Raw genomic sequence first — 21,584 nt, forward strand, 5'->3', positions numbered from 1 at the left:
AGGGGTGGATTCAGAGGCCATAGTGATGAAAAAGATACAATGTATGCTACACAAAAATCTCAGTGTCCTATATAGTAAGGTCTCAGAGTACATGACCCTGCTCTTATGCAACTGACCCCACTTCCTATTGTAAACCCTGTAGCGTGATTTCCAGTTGCGCTTAACTCCCTACCCCCGCCCTGGCTCAACCCCACTGGCTCTGCCCGGCCCAGGCTCAGCAACCACCACTCCACTCACCACCTGCACATAGTTCCTGCCTGCCCCTGGCTCTGGCTCTGGCTCACCACCCCTCAGGTGCGACTCTTACTCAACCTCCCTGGTCCCTGTTCAACACCCCCTGCTGGCTCATCGCCCACGCGTGGCTCTGGCTCACCTGCCACCCCTGGCTCTGGCTCACCACCCCTCATACATAGCTCCAGTACATCCTCCACTCTCCGCCCTGGTTTAAACTCCCAATTCAACCCCCGGTTCACTGTGCCTGGCTCTGGCTCCAGTTCAACCTCCCACCATGTCCTGGCTCACCGCCTGAGAAGGGCTCTGACTCACCATGCCGTACACAGCTCCAGCTTAACTCCACTCCTCTCTCCCCTGCAGCGCTAACTCACTCCAGCCTTATCCCCCCACCCACCTCCCCCAGCTCCAACCCACCGCCAGGCTTAACCCTCCCTAACTGCCCCCCCCCACCCCAGGACTTACTTTTGTTCTGCTTCCCTGGCTGCAGAACATACGTTCTGCCAGGGAAAAAGCTGGACCGCCACTGCCGCGAAATCCGGGTTACGCGAGGGTGTGTGGAATGGAACCCTTGCATACTCTGAGACCTTACTGTACTGCAGAGAAATATATTTGTTACAACCACCCCTTGGTGAATTGCTTTCAAATAGACTGTAAATCCTTATGCTGCTGCTAGCTAGTGGAGAATCTCCTTTTTATCTCACATTGAAGAGATCTATGGTTTTTACAGCTGAAGAACCGGAATTCTGTTTCTTGCCTCTCTTAGCCCTGACGCACTGGAAGTTGTCCCAATGTACATAGCCACAAGAAATTGTTACACAAGATCAATTTTTACGCTTAGTGGTTGCTAGGATTGTCAAATCTGCCTGAAGCTATTCCAGATTCCTCCCCCCCCCATATGATGTATTGTCAGTTTTTGAAATTATTTTATTAAAGTCTGCAGGGTTGCTTTCAATAGGCACCAGGAGATGCTGATTCCAGGAGACTCCAGGCCCATTCTGGGTGGTTGACAACACTAATTGTCATACTGGGTGGGTTCCTATTGTGTGGGTATGCATCTACCAGCAGGAGACGTCACCTTCCGTGATTTAATCACAAGTCTTGCAATATTAATTTTCTCCAATGCAGCAGCTGCTGGAGTCATGTGATTACATAAAAGTATTGTGAGACAAGCTTAAAAAACAGGAAATGGCACAGCTCAAAAAGAAAAGAGAAAACAAATCCATAGCCCACTCTGGCTATGTCTACATTTACCAAAAACTTCGAAATGGCCATGCTAATGCCCAGATCGAAGAATACTAAGGAGGTGCTGAAATGCATATTCAGCTCCTTATTAGCATGCCAGCGGCCACTTCACTTCAAAATTGCTGCATTTTGCTCCTGTGCAGTTTGTCTACACAGGGGGTCCTTTTCCAAAGGAAAAAGGGGGTTTTGATGTTGGTGGGGTCCTGTTGAAAAGGACCTCTCGTGTAGACGAGCCATGCGGGAGCAAAACACGGCAATTTTTAAGTGCTGTGGCTGCCGGCATGCTAATGAGGTGCTGAATATGCATTTCAGTGCCTCATTAGTATTCTTTGATCTGGCCATTAGCATGGCCATTTCAAAGTTTTTGGTAAGTGTAGACAGCCTCTGTTATGTTTTAAAAATCTTATTATTTTGGAGCCCGAGTGATGCTCTTGGCGTGGGAGGGAGGGTACGTGGGCTTTGATGTGTGCAGGAGGTGGTGGCGTTGTGGTGGGAGCCCTACACATCCACCCCGCTGCCCTACTTGGTGGGGTATGGCAGGGCCAGCACAGGGCTGTAGGATGCAGGTGAAAGCTGATGCCGAGGGCACCCCAAAGCACCTGGATGGCCAGGCAGTGGCCAAGCCCCACCATTCACTTAACACCTAGCCCCCGTGGCCTCGTGGGAAAGCCAGGGCCTTGCTCTCTTCCTGCCTTAGGGGCCTAGCTGGGCTCAGGGGCAAGGAGCGATCGATTCTCCCCCGCCCCCGCAGAGTGGGCCTATCGGTTGCTCGGCGCTCTGCCGGCAGGCGGCCTATCTGTTAGCTCCGGCTCGATTGGCTCCGACTGTTTCGCAGGCCCTGATCCAAGCAAGCGCCATTGAGGGGACAGGGAGCGAGGCAGGTACTCGAGGGGGGAGGTGCCGGTTACGGATGCGGGGGGCGGGCAGCTGCCTGGGCGTCCCTCCCGCTGGATGCCCCCCCCCCGTGGCTTGTTCATACAGTGACCCTCCGCCCGGGTCCCCCTTAACCCTTCCCCGGGCCCTCAGAAATCCCCCGGGACCTCCTTGGCTCCCCCAGGGGCCTGGCCCTCCGAGAGCCCCCCCAGCCCCGCGTCTCGTTTTCCCTCCCCTGAGAGGGACCCCCCACCCCACATCTGCCCTCAGTTCCCCGAGGGGCCTGGTCCTCAGAGTGACGCCCCACCTCGAGCTCCCCTTTAGCTCCCCCAGGGCATTGGCCCTTGGAGTGACCCTCCAGCCCGGTCCCCCCCTCCAGCTCTTCACCTGGTCCTCCGAGATCTCCCGCCCTGGGTCCCTCCTGGCTCCCCTAGGGACCGGTTTGCTGAGAGTGACCTCCACACCTGCCCTTAACTCCCCTAGGGGTCTGGCCCTCAGTGTGACCACCCCACGTCCCCCGCCCGGGGCCCCAGCCTTCAGAGATTACTCTCCCCAACCGTCGGTCCCCCATTAGCTTTCCTGGAGGCCTGGCCCTCAGACAGTGTTTTCCCCACCTCCCTTGCCCTCAGAGTGACTCCCTCATCCCAAGTTCTCCCTTAAGCCCTTTCTCCAGGTAACATCTCTTAGAGGGATGCCCCCAGCCGGGATTCTCTGGCTCCCTTGCTAGGTTCTGGCACCAGGGAGGCCTGCCCTCTGTTATTTTCCTTTTAAAAGCCTGGCTTCAGCACCTCTGCCTGCCCTGGCACACCTAAGCACTTTTGCAGTGATTGTGTAACCCCAGGCTTCTGGGGCAGATCCTGTTGTAATTTTAGCAAGGTCACCTTTCTCTGGCTCGTGCCACTGGGATCTACCTTTTACTAGGGGTTTACTACCCACCATTCCCTGCATACTGTATAGCAAGGTGTTCACCCACCACAACCCCTGGCAACAACCCCTTAAGGTTGACTCTGCACTAACGACCCTTCCCACGGGTGTCACATTAACAGGGAGGTGGCAGAGCCCATTCACCATAATAATAATATCCTGCAAGGCCTGTGACACATTTAAAAGTCCACTTCTCTCCAAAGAATCATTAGGTTTATGGGATTACTTGACATAGTCTCCTGTTTTTTCTCAGTACAGTCTCTACTACTTTTGCCCTTCCTGGTAAATGTTTATTCACTTTTCTTGAGTATTTTTTCAAGTAAGATAGTATATATTTCAAAGTTAACTTAAACTAAAGCCAGACTTAGTTAAATTCAAGTATGATGACTTGCAGAAGTGTGTCTCTTCTTTTTCACATGATCCTGTTTTTTGGTAATGTATCCACTCTGTCTCAACACTGTCTCTAGGTTATCATCTTGATTTTTGCCTCTACTTTTCCCTCTGAAGGGTGGAGTGGGAAGGGTATGGATATTGCTTACATGTTGGTTAAAACTTTTACTTTGTTAGTCAGAGCTGCAATTTCAACCTCAACTTAAAGTGTAAAGTTTTGTTGTATGCCAGTCTGCTATATGAAAGACAAGACTTCAATTTGTGGAGTGTAGCTAGCATTGCTTATGGAAGCTATTAAAGACACTTAAAGACAAAAGGTCTGATCATTTAAAGTAATGAAATCCTTGACTCTGTGTTTTTTGTTTTCATAGTTTAATTTACTTTGCATTGTTTTAAGTTGTTTGTGTTTTACTTTTAGTTCTAGTCAGTTTCACTTTTCAGTCTTAGAGCAATTCTATGTTAAGGTTTTTAATGCTGAAGAGGAATCGAACGTTTGGAGTTGGGGTTTAATAGAAGTGGGGTTCAGTGATGTTTGAAAAATGAGAACATTCCTGTTCCACCCCTCAATCAAGTAAAACTCAAATTAGCAATGGAAAAACCTTGTTTTTTAATATAAAAATTGGATCTCAGATTAATAATTTCCCTTTATCCTGCTCTAAGTATGTCTTTCACTTTAACTACTTGCAATTCCATGTTTTAAAAAAATTATTTGTATTGCCTTGGGGAAAGATGCATCCCCAGCCACCCAGTTAATAAAGCAGGGATACGTACAGCATTTTTTCACATCAGACATTGTATTCACCTTTTGTTTACAAATGTTTATGTAAGTGTTGGGTCCTGCTCACATTGACAGTAATGATAGTTATGCATTTGACTTCAGCGACAGTGCTGTGAGGCATAAATTAAAATATGCCTTTTTATTTTCTGGCAGCAGCATGGATTGAAATAGAAAAGTCTGATAATGATTGTGAGGGTAAAAGTTTGGAAGTGTGACCACTGTCAAAAATGTATGTTTTAGCTTTAGCATCTTGTCAGTACCATTTAAAAACTGTAAGGTCATGTTAAGCTTTCGGTGTTACCTGAGTGTATTGAACCACAGCAGACAAGAAAATAAGTAATTTGTTTTGCAAGTGTTTATAAGAGTGCCACAAAGAAATAAAACCCTGTCCTTTAAGCTGATTCACACAGGTAGATCCCTAGGGTTCATTGCATGCATTTACATTGCTGAGTGTGTGGATTCTCTGAAATAAATCAGTTTCTAAAATTGGGACCTGGAGTTGAGCTTTCTGTGTATACACACTACACTTTCAACACACTTCCACTCAGCTTCTTTTTAGCAGGGCTGCTGGCTTCACAGCATGGTCAAAGGGCTTCTTATTTTATTAACAAAATTACCTGTTATTCAGGGCACTTATAAGACCAACAAAAGAAGTACAACATAAATATTTCAAACTGGAATTACTAAATGTATATTTATGAGGTGTATCATTCTAGTTTTTTATGATAGCTGTATACAATATGTAGTGTGTAGAAGTGTACTGAAAGAAGGCATGTGCTTACATTTGTATCTGCACAGAGCTAGGTAAAAGTTAGGATTAAATTGCCCATTCTCCGCCCCCGCCCCCCACCGCCCCTCCTTCCTAAGGCCAGATTACTTTCTACCAAGCAGCAGGTTTTTAGAGGACAGGAAATCCATCCGTTTTCACTTACGGAGTTTCCAGTGAACTCTTCTTTCAGGGAGTTTTGGGATTCTCTTCCTATAATAGAAAAGGCTGGAAGCGTGGCTCACCATTCCTGGAAAACCTGTCATTCCCTGAGATCCACAGGACAAGGGCATTGGCTTCCTACTGCCATTTCCAGCCTCTTCACAGAGCAGGCTACAAGGATTTTCACTGCGAGCTGCTGCTCCTGGGAATCTTGTTCAGGGAGTTTTACACAGGCTAGAGCTGGGACAGCAAATAATATTGACAAGATCCATATTAATAAGCAATAAAAATAATTTGAGTGCACATGCACACATGGACATGATGTGAAGCTGTACATAAAATCTGGGGAGAGAACAACTGCAGAGAGTGACCACCCTCCCTTCCAGCCGCAGTTTCCAAAGTTGAAGTACCTGGGGAAGGGTTAGCTGTGGGATTTGAGGAAGAGGTACAAGGGTACTGAGACAGTACATTAATCTGCATCCACAAGTGCTGGTTTTCAGTCTCCTTCCTCTGAGAAGGCAGAAAAGACAACGTGGTACCTTGTCTTGTATTGCTTCAAAACAGGACAGTGCTGCAGTATGAAGGACTCAAAGATTAATTTTTGTATAATGATTCTATACTGAGTAGATGTTATACTTACGTATTCTCTTCTGTAATACTTTGATCAGTATATCTCAAAGTGTTTTAGAGCACAGGCCAGTATTATTACCTCCTTTTTGCATCTGGGGAAGCTGAGGTGCAGAGAAGTGAAGTGGTTTGCTCAAGGTTACTGAGCAGGCTAGCAGCAGAGATGGGAATAGAATCCATGTTTCCTGAGTTGTGGCCAGAGCTTTAGTTACTAGGTCCCTCGACTTGGTGTTTTAATCACCAAAGCACGACAAATCTTCATGAGGAAAAGGGTTTAAGACACATTGCGGTCTACCATAATAAATGTTGCAGCTGGAGAGGTGGTATTAGACTGTAGGAACTCCCATAATATTGTAAAACTAAAATCAGTGTAAATAATCACTTCATTGCAGTACGCTCTGACCTAGGATTATCAGGGTAATTAAAAGTAAATGTGCATAGCAAAATTCTTACATTTTTAAAACAGTTGCTTTAGGACAACATTTTGTATTTCACATTAATTTTCAAATACTTTTGGGATGAGAAGATTAAAGTAAAAATTATTTTAATTTGTGTCATGATTTCTCTGTGTTGGAAGGTGGGAAATGTTTTGAGAGCTGGTTTAGTGTATCACTGAGACGTTTCTCTTTCTCATTTAAGACAGAATACAACTGAATTATGGAACAGAGAGTGACAACAGACTGTTAGTCAACCATCCCAGCATACAATCATGTTGGAGGGGCTGGTAGCCTGGGTCATCAACACCTATTTGGGCAAATATGTCAATAACCTGAACACTGACCAACTTTCAGTAGCTCTTCTGAAGGGTAAGGGTTAATGGCATTGTTTTGTCTCTGTTTTATATTTTAAGAATTATATTGATAGAATTATTTTGTATTAATAAAAAGCTGCAATGAATATACTGAATATATTTTACATATTTTTTACTGTTTAGCATGATGGTGGGCAACCTGCGGCCCATGGGCCACATGGGGCCCATCAGGGCTCTATGTGTGGTCCATGAGACACTTTGTTTACTGTTGCCCAGGACAGACTTACCCGATTTATGGTGTATTGAGAGTTTGTTTTTGAAATGTATAACAGTGTATATGGAGTTTCTCTTCTGCTGTACTCGATGATTTGAAGGGGCTTCTGGGCATACCCAAGAGCAACAACTCAAAATGTGCTGAGGCACACCCTTTTTTATGTACGCATAGACTTGTCTGCTGCCTCTTTTGTTTCATTTTCAGTTTTGCTGCTGTTGTTACTTGTAAGGAAAGTCAAAGCCTTACAAATATTCAGCTTCCATGAACAGTGAAAATGATTATGTACTAGACACCTGTGTGTTTGTGTGACAAAATAGAAGGAAATATTTTATTTAATCTATGTGTTATAATCACTAGTTGCTTGCAACATGAGATGCATCTTCCAATGTAAATACTATTTAAACTGGTATTCCTTTTATCATCAAATAGCAATAGCACATGTTTCGGGAAATCATTGTATTCTTGAGAGAGTAAAATATTTAAAGTGTTTTTATAGACCATATATCAAAGATCATACAGAGTCTAGCTGATGACATGAGCTTTTTCATGACGTTTTTGAAAATTAGTAAGTTAACAATAGTACGTGAGCTCTGTCTCTGAAGTGCTCTATGCAACATGGATTTTAGGAGAATTTTTGAAGCTGCTTGGCAAATATTGATTGGAAAGCTGTATCAGGCATATAGGGATGGTATGCATGACGAATGAGGGGAGAGATCTGAAGACAAGCTTGGATGGAACATAGGCAGCTTAATAGTTGCCATCGTTTTCAATATGTAGTTGCAATGGTAGTGTGTGCACGCATGCTTGTTTAATCTCATCTCACACTATAGAATATACAGAGGAGGTAATGGTGACAATTTATTTGAATGTTCACTAACTCGCTCATGAAAGGTGGAGCAATAATTCACGATTTACTTAAAAAAAAAAAGTCTTGACTGAGTTATGTAACATAGTCCCTCACCTTCGCATTTGTGGAGACATAATTTTTTTGTGCTGTAAGAAGTCAGTTTGTTTTACTGTTGGTTACTCAACGAATTCTAGAATGGAATTTTGGCCGTCAATGTAGAGTGTATTAAGTTCTTTTTGACTCTTGGTTGGCCCACCTGTGAGTCATTTGCTTGTTATCAGGTACATTGATAGGGTTGGTGAATAAGAAGGGGAGAAATATGTTTTATATTGTTCATGACATGTAGAGTTAAACTTTATAGAGTCCTGTTGTGTATTTTTACAGTGCTTAGCACAGTGTAGTCTTGTTCCTGTTTGGAGGTTTTGGGTGCTATAATGATAAAAATACGAATAGTATACTGAAGCGATAAAAATAATATGTGAAGTTCCTTCATATTGAAGAATATTCCCTGACCATCGGAGACTAGAAACTCAAGGATATCATGAAATAGGTTCTTATGGTCTTCCATTGAAACCCTTGGGAAACTACCATTTTTATGTTGTAATTATTCTTCTAATTCTCTTGTAATTATTCTTTTCCTAACAAAACCCTATGATTAATACTCTGAAGTGTCTACTAAACTCAGTGAGATTAGTGTGCATTTTATGGATTATGAGAGTTGGCCCCATGTTTTTGTTAAGGGCCCCGTCTTGTGTTCCTCAGTCAGATGAAGCTCTACTAAAGTTAAAGGTAATTTAACCTGAGTTAAGAATGTAAGCATCTAGGTTCCAGCCAAGTTTTTCTCAGTGACTTTTTCCCATGCCAGTTTTTCCTCCCTCTGCTTCATGCCTTCCATTCCATTATTTGTCCTTTTCCCGACCAATGTCCTTCCCCTCTACTTTGCTTCTTTCCTTTCATGCTGTTTGTTTTAATGTTTTTCACTATCATTGCTAAAATCCTCCCCTTTCCTGAGTCCAAAACATTGTGAGGGAATCTATTTTTGACCCTTGAGTGATAGATACATGCATTTATTTGAAAGGAGCATCATTTCTAGAAATGGTAATTCAGTGTTAAGAAGGCAGTCCCCTTGGTCATCTGGATCTACTTGAGCTAAAAGGAAGAAGTGTAAGTGTGAAATATGAAAGTGTAAAACTGAAATATGAATTCGGTATATGAACTGTATAGGACTTTTCATTAAAATATAATTATCTGCTGGGGAGGCCAAAGGTGCTACAATTTAAACTGTTGTTGCATGTTGGGCATTAATGTGTTTTCCTTGCTATCAAAACTATTTTATTTATACCATGCTATTAATGACTGTAGGTATCTTTATTAAAACTTAATTTCCATTAATCTGCTTGTTGTCTCACTTGAAATTTTGGTAGGGGACATTTTAGAACAAAAATGCTATTTCTTTTTTACTGTACAGGTTGAACCTTTCTAGTTTGGCACTGTCAGGACCTGACTGGTGCTGAACAAGAGAATTTGCCAGGTCAAGAGAATTTGGGAGGTCAATATTGTCTAGTAGCATTGACCAATGCTTGCTTACTGGGCTCTTGGAAGACATGGAGGGGTAAATTGCAGCTAAATGACACAGAACACTGAGTTCTAGGACAGGCCACACCTATCTTAAACGGTCTCTTGGCTAACTACAATCATGCTGGATTGTAGAGAATGCTGGATTAGAGAGGTTCATACTGTACACACTGTTGTCAAAGTTTGTCTTGTTTTGAAAACTTGTGTCCTTGTTTAAAATCATCTTGTCTGTCTATATATATGTGCATGTATATTTGTAATTTCCAGAGAACATCAATTTAAAAAAAATGCCTTCCAGATGCTTTGCTGTTGATGGAGAAATTCAGATTAAGTACCTTGAAACATATGGTGGGACCATATCAAATAACTCAGGCACATGGCGTTTGAAAATCATTGCAGATATTAAATATCACATATAACTGTCTCATTCTTTAAAATGATAGATTTCCTTTGCTTGTGAAATAGAATTTTTCCCCATTCATTTATTTTTATTAATTTTAAAGAAATAACTTGTTAATGGTATTAAAATTCATAATCCTCCACCAAGCAGTCTCTAACTTAGTTTTGCTCAGCAGACTGCTCTTTCTCTTCTTGATGCAGGTGCTGTTGAATTGGAAAACCTACCACTAAAAAAAGATGCCTTGAAGGAATTGGAGTTGCCATTTGAAGTAAAGGCAGGTATGTATTTGTGCCTTTGTGTGAGAGAGCTATTCTGTACAGGAATTATTCATTTTGTTCATGCTACAAGTATGAAGCATTTCATACACTGATGATTCATTTATTATCTTTTAGTAATGTAAGTCATAGCTAGAACTGACCTTAAAGTTAGAGTTTGCATGTAAGTGTTGAATTCTAGGACAAACAGTGTAATCTGAATATATGTTGATCAAACTGTGTTAACATTGCAGTGATTGTACCTTTTTTGCTTTCTTATTTTACATAGATTATAACTTCATGTGTGCATGATTCTAACAGTATTTCATCTTGGTGATTCTAGGTTGCATTGGGAAAATAACACTCCAGATACCTTTTTATCGCCCACATGTGGATCCCTGGGTGATATCTATCTCAAAGCTTCACTTAATTGGTGCACCACAAAAGCAAGAAGATTTTGATGAAGAAAGGGAGAAGTTGCTGGAAAGAGAATACAAGAAAGCTCTTCTTTTAGCACTGGAAGGAAAATGGAAAGTGAGTAATGTTGGATTTACCTTTTTAAAGTAAAGGAGCTGATGTTTTTCTGTTAGAGCAGTGTTTGTCTTTATGGAAGACTGATCACATTGAAATCCACTAACAATATCCAGGAAGCCAAGTCGTGATTTGATCTGCAAGTGATAGGGCAGCATGGTCTGTGGCTTCCTCAGTAGGTTGAGGAGACCCAGATCTGTCTGATCATTTCAGGCTATGGCTACACTGGAATGATCTGTCTACAGAAGTTATTGTTGGAAGATATTTTCTGACAAAATTTCTGTTGACAGATTGTCCCCCAGAACTCCAGAGACAAGGTCACATGGCTGGCAGTCCCTTCCAGGAGCCCTGGCAAGATGTGCCCTTAAAAACAGTGAACTATATACAGTGGATCTCGGGGGGCTTGGGACCAGGGGTAGGGGACATCGATCCATGGAGGTGGTGCGGGCTGTGACCCTGCAGGGGAGTGGGACCCCAGGCAGCATTGGTCTTGGGGTCCCCATCAGTGCTGGCTTGTGGGCGGGAGCACAGCAAGGCATGGTGGGGCTGTGGCGGGGTCTGGGACCGCAGGGGCAGCAGGGTGGGCCTTGGGAGCAACAGGGGTTGGGCATGGCAGGGGACAGGCATGGCTCTCATTCACTTGCAAAAATCAAGGAGGGCTTAGGGGATGGCTGGCAGGGCGGGGTGGGGGTGGCTGCTGCGAGTGGCTGGGCCATCCTATCCTGCTAGACGCCAGTGACATTGTCAAATCAGGGCATCAGTTGGTCCCTGGCCTGCGACTGCTACTCCTGGTTATCCTGCAGCCCTGGCTCGAGAAGGTCGATCAGCCTCCAGAAGGCAGCAGTGCGGGCCCTCTGGAGGTTGTCCTGTGCCTGGCAATGTCCTCTCTGGCTGTGGGCCCGCCATCTCAGTGGTGGGAGTGCTGCCTCGCCCTTGTGCTGCCTTGGGGCTGGCTCGCTCTACCCCTGGGGTGGGGCTGGCTGGCCCTGGCAAGGGATGAGGGGCTGGCTTGGCCCTCAGTCAGTGCAGGTCCAGCTGTAAGGAAGACAAGGAGGGGAGATGGTCAGTCACTCACACAATGTAGCCCCTAAGGCCTGGCCCCCCACCATGTGCAGCAATCAACACCCGTCCCTGGGCCAAGGGATGGGGGTGTCCTGGGAAAGCAGGCATGTGTGGATTGCACTGCCTGGGAGCCATGCTCCTTGGTGTGTTGGGTCATGCCAGCCCCATGTGACTAGCCTGCTTCCAGCCGTGCCAGGGGCTGGTGCTCTCCCAACCCCCAGGGCCTGGGGCTTGTCCGGCCTCCTGTGAGGCTGGCAGCAGGCTGGCACCCCTCCCCCAGGGGCTGCCTGCTGGGTCCAGATGGGGGACACTGCCTTGTGCATGGTTCCGGGTGCTGGGACCCCAGCATGAGGCTCCTCCCACCTTGGCCTGGAGATGTGCACAGCACGCCCCATCTGTGCCTGCCTCCCACACCCTGGGGTGTATGACGGGCGGGGTACTTACTGGAGGGTCCCTCAAACAGTTCTGCGAATGCCCTGGAGGTGGCCTCACTGGAGGGGCCTGAGTCCAGGGCAATGACCAGTATGCTGCTGCTGGCCTCAGACTGCATCTCTGCCTTTGGCTCTGGTGGGGGTTGGGTCCCAGGGTGCTCCTGGTCCTCCACCTCCTCCTCCAGCTCTTGGGGAGGAACTCCTCTGCAGTGTCGACAAGGGTGGTTAGTGGGGTGGTGTTAACTGCCCTCAAGAGCTCATGCAGCTCCTGGTAGTAGGGGCAGGTGCTGGGTCCTGCCCCTGTCCTCCACCTGACGTTGCTGGCCTGGATGTAGCCCTGCCAAAGCTCTTTGACTTTGGCCTGCACCTGCTCCATGGTGTGGGCTGGGTGGCCCCCAGCCAGGCGTACAGGGGGGCATTCCTCCTCTTGGCTTGGTTGAGGAGAGTCTGTGCCTTGCCCCACATGTGCAGCAGGTCCTGGACCTTGGGCCCAGTCAAGGAGAGGGCCTGACATTTTGTTCCCAAAGGTGGCTCCTGGGTCCCCTCTAGCTGGTCCCCAGAGGGCCCCCTCTAACAGCGTCCTGTGGGGTTGTGGGGTGTCTGCTGGTCTGCCATCTGTGCTGGCTCGATGAAAAGGAGTGGCTGTGAGGGTGTGGGGGACTGCAGTCTGTAGTCCTGCTGCACCCACCCTCTCAGCTTCCTGCCACGGGGTTTCCGGGGCTTCCTGCAGCTTTAGCGTTGGCCAGAGGCAGGGACCATAGAGCGCTGATTGCTGTGGACAGGGTGTCCATCAGGGCAACTGCCCAGTGCCCTGGAGGCCTTTTCTGTTGACAGAAGGTCCCCCAGAATGTCTAGATTGGCTTTTTATCCACAGATCGCTGTTGATAGAGGCGTTCTGCATCATGAGGGAATGGCAGAATGCTGTCGACAAAAGTGCTGCGTTCTGTTGATTTAATGTCAACAGAATGCCTTGGCAGTGTGGAGGCTCCATAGGTTTTATTGACAAAACCAGCATTTTGTCAATGAGCTCTCCAGTGTGGATGTAGCCTCAGATCTCAGCAATTTCATTGTAACACTACTGGCAACTGCCCAGTGTTTGAGTTGACTAAAGGTCAACTCAGATCAGATGGAAGGATTCACAGTGGGCTGGGCATGCTTGGAGGAGCTCCCTTGATCATTTAATGTGGTTTACCTTAAGTTTGGTAAGCTTAGCACTTGAAGTTGTTTATATATAATATAAACTTGTGAAGATCTTGGAGGGAGCCGGGGAGGGAATACACTGCCATGTACAGTTCACAGTAAAAATATATCGTTTTTTACTGTGAACTGTGCATGGTATATTCCCCACCTCCCCGCCAAGATCTTCACAAGCCTATATTTTTGGACCCAGACCGTTCCACAATGATCCATACTTTTGATAAGTTACAAATATGCCCATTGTTTTGGATTTTAATTGAGAGCCCTTTTTGGTACAGGTGGAATCTTTCTTACACAGGACTCTGGTCCAGCAGGACCACGGGATGTTGCTGAACCAGAGAGCCCCAGCCACAGTGGTTGCTAGCGGCTCGGGGCTCAGCTGGTCTAGTGGCAAGCAGCCCTGGTGGCTTGGAGCAGAGCAGCTGCCATCCCCAGGGCAGGGAGCCACTGGCAGTCACAGCGTTGGGAGCTGCCAGCAGTTTGACCTCCCTTAGTCTGGCAAACGCCGTTCTTTGGGATGGCTCAGGTCCTGAGGGTGCCAGACCAGGGAGGTCCAACCTGTAGTTGCAACCTGCATGATACAGCTGCACAATTTCCAGAGTCCTTGAGAATGTTGATTACTTCCATGTTTTATGCACTGTGCTGACTGCCTTTTGTTCCACAAATACACTTTAAGTTTTTGCATCCATGTGCAGCATAAATTTAATGCACACTGAGACGTGTATTTGCACCGCCAGCAGAAACACATGCTGCTGGCTGTTGGTGCTCTGGTAATGAGCTGGCTGGCACCTGACTCTCTGCTGAATGGCAAGCCAAGTTCACGGCTTACAGGGAATACTGCTACTGATCTGCAAAATCTTAAATGAAGGACCAGTCTGGAATTGACTGTTGTCTGGTTCCCCGTTATGGCAGTTGAGATTGAGGCAGTCTCCGTTGTCAAGGGGTTGGGAGGCAGGCTGTGCTCCAGTGACAGCCTGTGGCTGTGGAACACTCTCCTGCCTAGATACAGGAAGAGTAAATATGTAGCTCAAACATTTTGTTTTTGGTTTTATTTGTCATTAAGATGAGATGGGTGATATGAAATCGCACGTTGATTATTGTTGTCCTGTATTGTTTTAAATGTGGGGAAGTATTTTTATAGCACTTCTGAAAAGTATATTTTATTTTCATATATAATAGGAATTCGGGGCCTTTGATCCTAACACATTAATTATTGTGAATTATTGATCGAGTTCTGTTAACCCATGCTTATGTCGGTCTGAGCACTAAACACAAACTGTTTCTAAGAACACACATTGTGTTGGTGATTGATGTGGTCATTACAAGGAGTTTGGAATGTACTGTGGACTGCTGAATATTCTTTTTTCCCCTGTTTACAAATTATAATATCTAACTCCAATCTGGAGTAAGAAACACAAATACATCAGGAGAGAAGTCATAAGACTGAAAGAAGAAAATATGATACTAAGAGAGAGAGAGAGAGAGAGTTTAATAAAAACAAAAAATTTCTTGAGGATTATTTGCTTTACATTTCTTCTAAAATCCTATCTTCCTAATAGTTGGCAGGTATTCTGTGTTTGGGGGATATTTCATAATATCAAAATAGGAGTTAAAACAACCCCACCTCTTGTCATTTTAACCTGAAAATAATAGTAAACAAAATAAACATTAGCTAATTATACTTATTTTCTTACACATTTCTTGCTAACCATATTTTCTCTTGGTATCGTTAATTCTGATAGTTTGATATTAAGTACAGCTGTAAGATAATTTCTAACCCTAAACTGACAAGTAGACAATATGTAATTATACTGATAAAGAAAAGCATCTGTCACCTATCTTTATCCTTGTGGAGTATGTGAATAATAATATTTTGTCTTAATGCACACTTTCTATAACATTAACAAATTACTGATGTTGAATAGATTTTTGACTTTTTAGTACTAAAGCTCTTCCATGTTCCAAAAGATTATTATGTAGCTCATTTCCCAAATTGTGGTTTTCAAAAAAATATAATCAAAGCTAATAGTGGTAGCTTTAAAATGTCCTGAAAACAGACTGTTTCAGTGCAGATAGTCTCCTGTTTAGAAGTAACATTCCCTGCCAGTGTTTGCAATGAAAACTTAATACTAAAGGATCAGAACAGAGCAAGAAGCTAACTTGCTTACTTTGGGCTTCATTTAACAAAGCCATTTAAAACAAATGGCATAAATGGTTAAAACATTCAAGAGACATTTAAAAATTCTTTATTACAATCTGGATATTTGTTAACACAAGTCATTGTTTTGCTAAATTGGAGTTTTAACATAAGTCCTTTCCTAACATAGCATCTGCCTAGCACTTTCCATGAATTATAAAGTTTCCCCGGCTCATTCAGCCCCCTGCCTTCCCGGCTGTGTAAGCATTTAAATTTATTTTCCAAACATTTTGTTTAAAGAGAGTATGTTATCTTTTTAATAAAATAACTCTTTTCTCTGTTTCAGAAAGAAAGACAGCAGAAAGGAGAGTCTTACTGGTATTCAGTTACCGCATCTGTAGTCACAAGAATTGTAGAGAACATTGAAGTAAGTCTAATGGGACTCTCAATCTTTCATTCTATTTACTAAATAATGTTTGTGTTGTATATAATATGCTAGGGCTCTGTATTGAGAATTTGCTTCCATGCACTGATGCTTACTTGAGAATAGTAAGACAGAGAGAGCTTGAAGAAGTGGGTCTGTCTCATGAAAGCTCATCAGCTACGAAATTATTTTCTTAGTCTTTAAAGTGCTACTGGACTGCTTTTTTTTCAAAATCTCAGAATACGCTAGTTGCAACCGTAACTGAGGTAGCAGTCAGTTGTGAAAGGTTGTCATTAACAATAACCAAAAATGACCAGGACTTTCAGTGATGACACAAGTTAGATATTGTGGATGTGAGATCTTGGGCCAAATAAGCCGTGCTTTACTGTGCAATGTAATAGCCACATTCATTTGGGTCCATGACCATTAAGAGATTTTTGCCACATATAAAATTAATTCAAGTTCACCACTTCATGTTCAGTTAGTGCAGCACTAATTTTTATTCTAATCTGTATTGAAGATGCTAATGTATTTGAGTTCGTGAGTTTTTGTATGAGTACAGCATCTGTGGTCTGCAAGCATGGGCAGTACAGCTTGAACTTCTCTTCTCTGGCACCATTGGGACCTGACCAATGCCGCATGAGAGAATTTTATGGATGATGGGAGGTCAATATTTCTAGCAGCATCATCAACACTTTCTCTGTTTACTGGTCTCTTTTAAGACATTTAGAGGTAAATTGCAGCTAAATAACAGCACAGAACACTGAGCGCCCAGGCCTGTGGCTGTAAAACTTTATGGGACCACGGGAAACTTGGCCACATCCGTGATAAGTGGTCATCCAACTAACTAAAATCATGCTGGATTATGGATGTTGCTGGGTGAGAGAGCTCTAGATTAGAGAGGTTCAACCTGTACTAAAACAGCAGAGGAGGGACTCACTTGTTTTGTGAAAATGGAAAATATCATATGGGCAGATGGATAGGCCAGGGGGAACAGAAAGAAAGAAATATAGCCTAGAAAGAAAGAAATATAGCCTAGAGCTTATGAGATTGTAGTCAGGAAATGGCAGGAGCATCCCATCACAGAATAAGCATTTAAATAAATCTGGTTTTGAGTCTTGGAGTTATAATTACTGAGGCAGTTGGAATATAATTTGTCAACATTGCAGGAGATTATACCTGTTTCTAGTGTAAAACCCTCCAATTTTTACTCCTTGTCGCTTTTTCTCTTCTCAGTTAAAAATTCAGGATGTTCATTTGCGTTTCGAGGATGGCATCACGAATCCTTCCCAGCCTTTCGCCTTTGGAGTGTGCATCAAAAATGTATCGATGCAAAATGCTATAAATGTGCCTGTGAGTATATGTCAAGTATTGGTCAAAGTTAACACTGCATGAGAAAACCATACTCACTAAGTTTTGATGTCATTTTCATTTGAGAAATGTAACTTTTTCCTGTTTTTCATATGTAATACAGGGATTACTATTAAACAATTAACACAAATAATTTTCTATAAAGCAACAGTGTTAAGAATTTTTATAGATATCAGGATGAAGTCTAAAACAGGTGCATGTTCTATAATAAGTATTTTAATGGTGAACACAATACAGTCAGATTTAAAATAATTTGTCACATTTCATTTGATACGTTGTGACTGAGTTCAAATTTTTTCAATAAAGGTAGAGAAGTTGATGCGGAAAAAGCAGTTGGATGTTGCTGACTTCAGTATTTATTGGGATACTCACTGCACTTTATTGGGAGACTTGCCTCTTGCAGGGCTACAGGTATGAGATGAATATTTTGAAGGCACAATAGTTACTTGTGTGTGGAGGAAATGAAGATTTGTGTATTCTGCCTTCAGCATGTAATACAATGAAAAGTATATTTTATAGTGTTTTTTGGACCAGAACAATTTGGAGCAACTGAAATTGTAAATTCATGGATTCATATACTTAATGGAAAGATTAGTGTGGGACTAAGTAAAAACTGAACTTGACGTTGCGTATTTAACTTCTCATTTTTAAAAGCCCTCCTTAAACCATGCTGCTTCCATGAGACCTGCCAATGGTACTACAACTATAAACTAAAATAAAAAGTCAGCATGTATATAATAAAGAAAAATACCTACATATTAAACAAGCAAAATTAATCTACTAAGATAATACGCTGTCATATAACTCTCTGTAATTGCAGGTTTTCCTCTCTTTTGTGTTCACTGGTCTCCTTGTTCTGCCTTTTCATTTGTAATGATGTGTTCTTGGTCTAATGTAGACCTCAGTGTTGTTATTGGATCTTATACATGGAATTCCATTAAAGTCAGTGGGAGTCTGTTCAGGGTTTGAGTGTATCTGAGTGGATCTTGCTTCAGGATAGGTGTTTGTGGGTGCTTAGGGACAGACATGCGATTTTTCTTTTTAATTACTTTGCAAAGTATGGCTTCATCTGAAGAAAGGGACCAGCATTTCCCCCACTTTCTGAACAATCTTTGGTATGTCATTTCGTCGTCTTAGGCCCCTACTCTTTGTCTATGAAATGGGGAAAATGGTTTTCTTATCTCCATAATAGTGTTACGAGACTAAATTATTTTTCATAAAAGGCTCCGAGGCCTTAGACACTCTAGAAGTGCATAGTAATATAGTTTGTGAGGTGCCTTGCACAGTTATGTCACTGTATGAATACTTTCCAAAACTGCACAATAACCTCTGTACTCCTGATGTCTCTAATTCAGGAAAACCCATTGTACTAACTCTGGCAGGAGAAGGCACAAGTAGCTCTGTGCACTGCTGCTTTCTTTCCCCTCTCACCCCTTGTTTCCCAGGGTTGCTGGATTAGAGGTTCACATTTATCACAGAGGTAATCTTGTTTAGATAAGAATAATTTTATGAGGCGAAAGCCTGGTTAAAGCAGATGGCATCCCATCATCCAGTAGAATCTTTATAGGCTGATCAAGTCATATAAATAATTTTGTGTGTTTTATGTAATGATAGACTGAATTTTCTTATAACTCACAGGAAGCAATGGACAAAAGTATGGAGAGCCGTGATCACAATTATATCATGGAACCTGTATGTACTTCAGCTCTTCTCAAGCGAAACTGTTCTAAGGAGCCTTTAACGTCACGACATACACCACGGCTTGAGTGTGATATCCAGCTTGAGACAATACCCTTAAAACTTTCACAGGTAAAATGATTTCGCAGTATAGCCCTTCTCCAGACTATGCTTTAGATGTTATATTTATTTGGACCACAGAATATAAAATTGATTGAATCATTGTGCACATAGATTATCAGGGTATTTTTTAATTTCAATACTATTAACATAGCTTAATTTATTTGTATGCTGTTTTAATAAAAGATGCAGTATCAGCAAATCATGGAGTTCTTAAAGGAGCTGGATAGAAAAGAGAGACAGCTAAAATTCAGGAAATGGAAACCAAAGGTTATGATATCTGGCAAGTAAGTTTTTTTTGTTTATACTACTTATATTTTTATGTAATATGTAGAACACCCTTTTATTTAGTCATGTTTATTTTTTACATATCTGGGGAAAAATTTAGGGCAAAAATCATAAAGGTGGTAGGTTGTGATTGTGCACAGAATTCAGAAGTATATTTAAATTAGGTCTAATATTTTATGCTCTACCTGGTGAATTATTGCCATATATTTAATTTGGATTTTTACCCAAAATAAGTTTCATGATCCAAAGCTGTGATTCTTGTGAGAGAAGCATTTAATATCAGAGAGATAGCCGTGTTAATCTGTATCTTCAATAACAACAAGAAGTGCTGTGGCACCTTTATAGACAAACAGATATTTTGGAGCATAAGCTTTCGTGGGCAAAGACCCGCTTCATCAGATGCATGAATGAAGTAGGTCTTTGCTCACGAAAGCTTATGCTTCAAAATATGTGTTAGTCTGAGGTGCCACAGCATTTCTTGTTATGCTAGAAACACTTAATGAAACTAATACGGGAGCTTTGCCTCTTGCTGCTTTGGAATGAATTGGCCCCCTCCCCTACCCGCCCCGAAATAAGATGGGGAGTCCCACACCATTAAATCACAGCTCTATATCAAGATTAAGTAACAGGAGCTGATGAAAAGAAAATAACATTTTTTTTTACTGTAGTAGGAGGACATGCTGATTGGTGTGCCTTTGGGGCTGTGGTGCCCATTTGTTTGGTACCTTTCCTGGTTTGTGACCTTCTGTTTTTCTCATCCACTCTTGCCTGGCTTGAGAATCACGCTAACTGGAAATGTATTCATTTGTCATGTTTCAGCTGCCGAGAATGGTGGATCTTTGCTTTGAATGCAAATCTTTCAGAGATCAGAGAACAGAGGCAACGTTCTACTTGGGACTTTGCATTACACCGAGCCCAAGATGCGGTGTCTTACACACATATGTATTACAATAAGTTACAAGGCATCTCACTGTCTACTGCAGAACAGGTACTGGTATTTGCAAATACTATATAGTATAGATAGCAGTTCAGTATGTGACCCCAACATCTTTTTGAAATGAAGTTTTAAATGCATCTTGCTTATGTTTTTCTTTTAAAATTTACCTCAGTTTTAACTGTAGAACTATTTTAAATTTACTAAACAATCTCTTGTGTGTCAGCAAATTGTTTGTAACACTTACAAAATCTGGTTGTATTGTAAACAATAATACTGAGCTGTTCCTTGTTTCTTACAAGTGGTGCTTTTTCACTAATTGTTCATGCTGGTAATTTCGTAGATTAAGAATGAAACTTCTACGTACACTTCGAGAACAACAAGAAGTCCTGTGGCACCTTATAGACTAACAGATGTTTTGGAGCATAAGCTTTCATAAGCATAAGCTCCAAAGTATCTGTTAGTCTGTAAGGTGCCACAGGACATTGTCTTGTTCTCGAATATACAGACTAACACAGCTACCTCTCTGATCTACGAAACTCAAAATGCAAGACTAGGTAGTGTCCAAAGCCTTACTTGCTGGAAGTGGGAAGCATAGGAAAAATTGAAATTTTTATGTTTAAGGTAGTTATTACGAGATTTTATTTGCAACTGGAAGACAGAGTTGCTATTCAGCTTTCCTGCAATTTGCTGTATTATTAGGTATTTGGAATTTAAGTTAAAGTTATGGTACTTCTGAGAAGGGATTCAATGCTTTAGACCTTTTGTTCTCATTTGTTCCCTACTTTCATTAATAAAGAAGGTTTATTCATATGAGCAAGGAACATCGAAATGTGCCAATGCTTTGGAAATCTTTACAAACCCGGTCACTAAAGGAGCTGATAGTGACCCCTGTGTTTAGATTTCTTAACGCTTTCCTTTATCTGATATTCTTATGAATTTATTTTAAATTTCCAGCACAGGGCTTTGAAAGTCACCAGGGAGGGAGCTCTGGTGGCCAGAGACATGCCTTTTACTTGTTTTGTGACATTTCATTTAGGTTTGACTGAGCCATGAATATTTGAAAATTGCCATCTGCGTTTTAATTTGCAAAATGTCAAAGTAAATGAATGCAAGCGTTCCAAGGCACTAGGCCCATGCTGCTGGCTTACTTTTTTGGGAATACCTGGCAGCTCTGCTCTACGCTATTATTTCCTCTTCCCTCCTGATCAGGAAGATATAATCCTGGTATTACATCCTGCTTCAACCACCTAACAAAGTTAGGCATTCAAACGGTGTTGAAGGTTCAGGGTTGAACCCTTTTTGGTGCAGCAGA

At 42.6% G+C, this 21,584-nt stretch overlaps 1 protein-coding gene across 10 annotated transcripts in view; it reads left to right on the forward strand.

The window, feature by feature from the left end:
• The first annotated feature begins 2,312 nt into the window (after positions 1-2,312).
• VPS13D (vacuolar protein sorting 13 homolog D) overlaps positions 2,313-21,584 on the forward strand; it is a 225,761-nt gene continuing 206,489 nt past the window's right edge. For 7 of the 10 annotated variants that reach the window (XM_074975870.1, XM_074975874.1, XM_074975877.1 and 4 more), the window contains exons 1-10: positions 2,313-2,357; positions 6,636-6,802; positions 10,044-10,121; positions 10,441-10,631; positions 15,802-15,882; positions 17,116-17,232; positions 17,557-17,661; positions 18,889-19,059; positions 19,234-19,334; positions 20,155-20,323. In XM_074975870.1, the coding sequence (XP_074831971.1) occupies positions 6,706-6,802; positions 10,044-10,121; positions 10,441-10,631; positions 15,802-15,882; positions 17,116-17,232; positions 17,557-17,661; positions 18,889-19,059; positions 19,234-19,334; positions 20,155-20,323 (1,110 nt within the window). In that variant the 5' untranslated portion in view covers positions 2,313-2,357; positions 6,636-6,705. Of the gene's footprint in view, positions 2,358-3,100; positions 3,556-3,637; positions 3,706-6,635; positions 6,803-10,043; positions 10,122-10,440; positions 10,632-15,801; positions 15,883-17,115; positions 17,233-17,556; positions 17,662-18,888; positions 19,060-19,233; positions 19,335-20,154; positions 20,324-21,584 lie in introns of those variants that run through there. The other 3 variants (XM_074975872.1, XM_074975871.1, XM_074975880.1) reach the window with 3 other exon arrangements.

This window comes from Carettochelys insculpta, chromosome 23 (genome assembly GCF_033958435.1).
Source record: "Carettochelys insculpta isolate YL-2023 chromosome 23, ASM3395843v1, whole genome shotgun sequence".
NCBI lineage: Eukaryota > Metazoa > Chordata > Testudines > Carettochelyidae > Carettochelys > Carettochelys insculpta.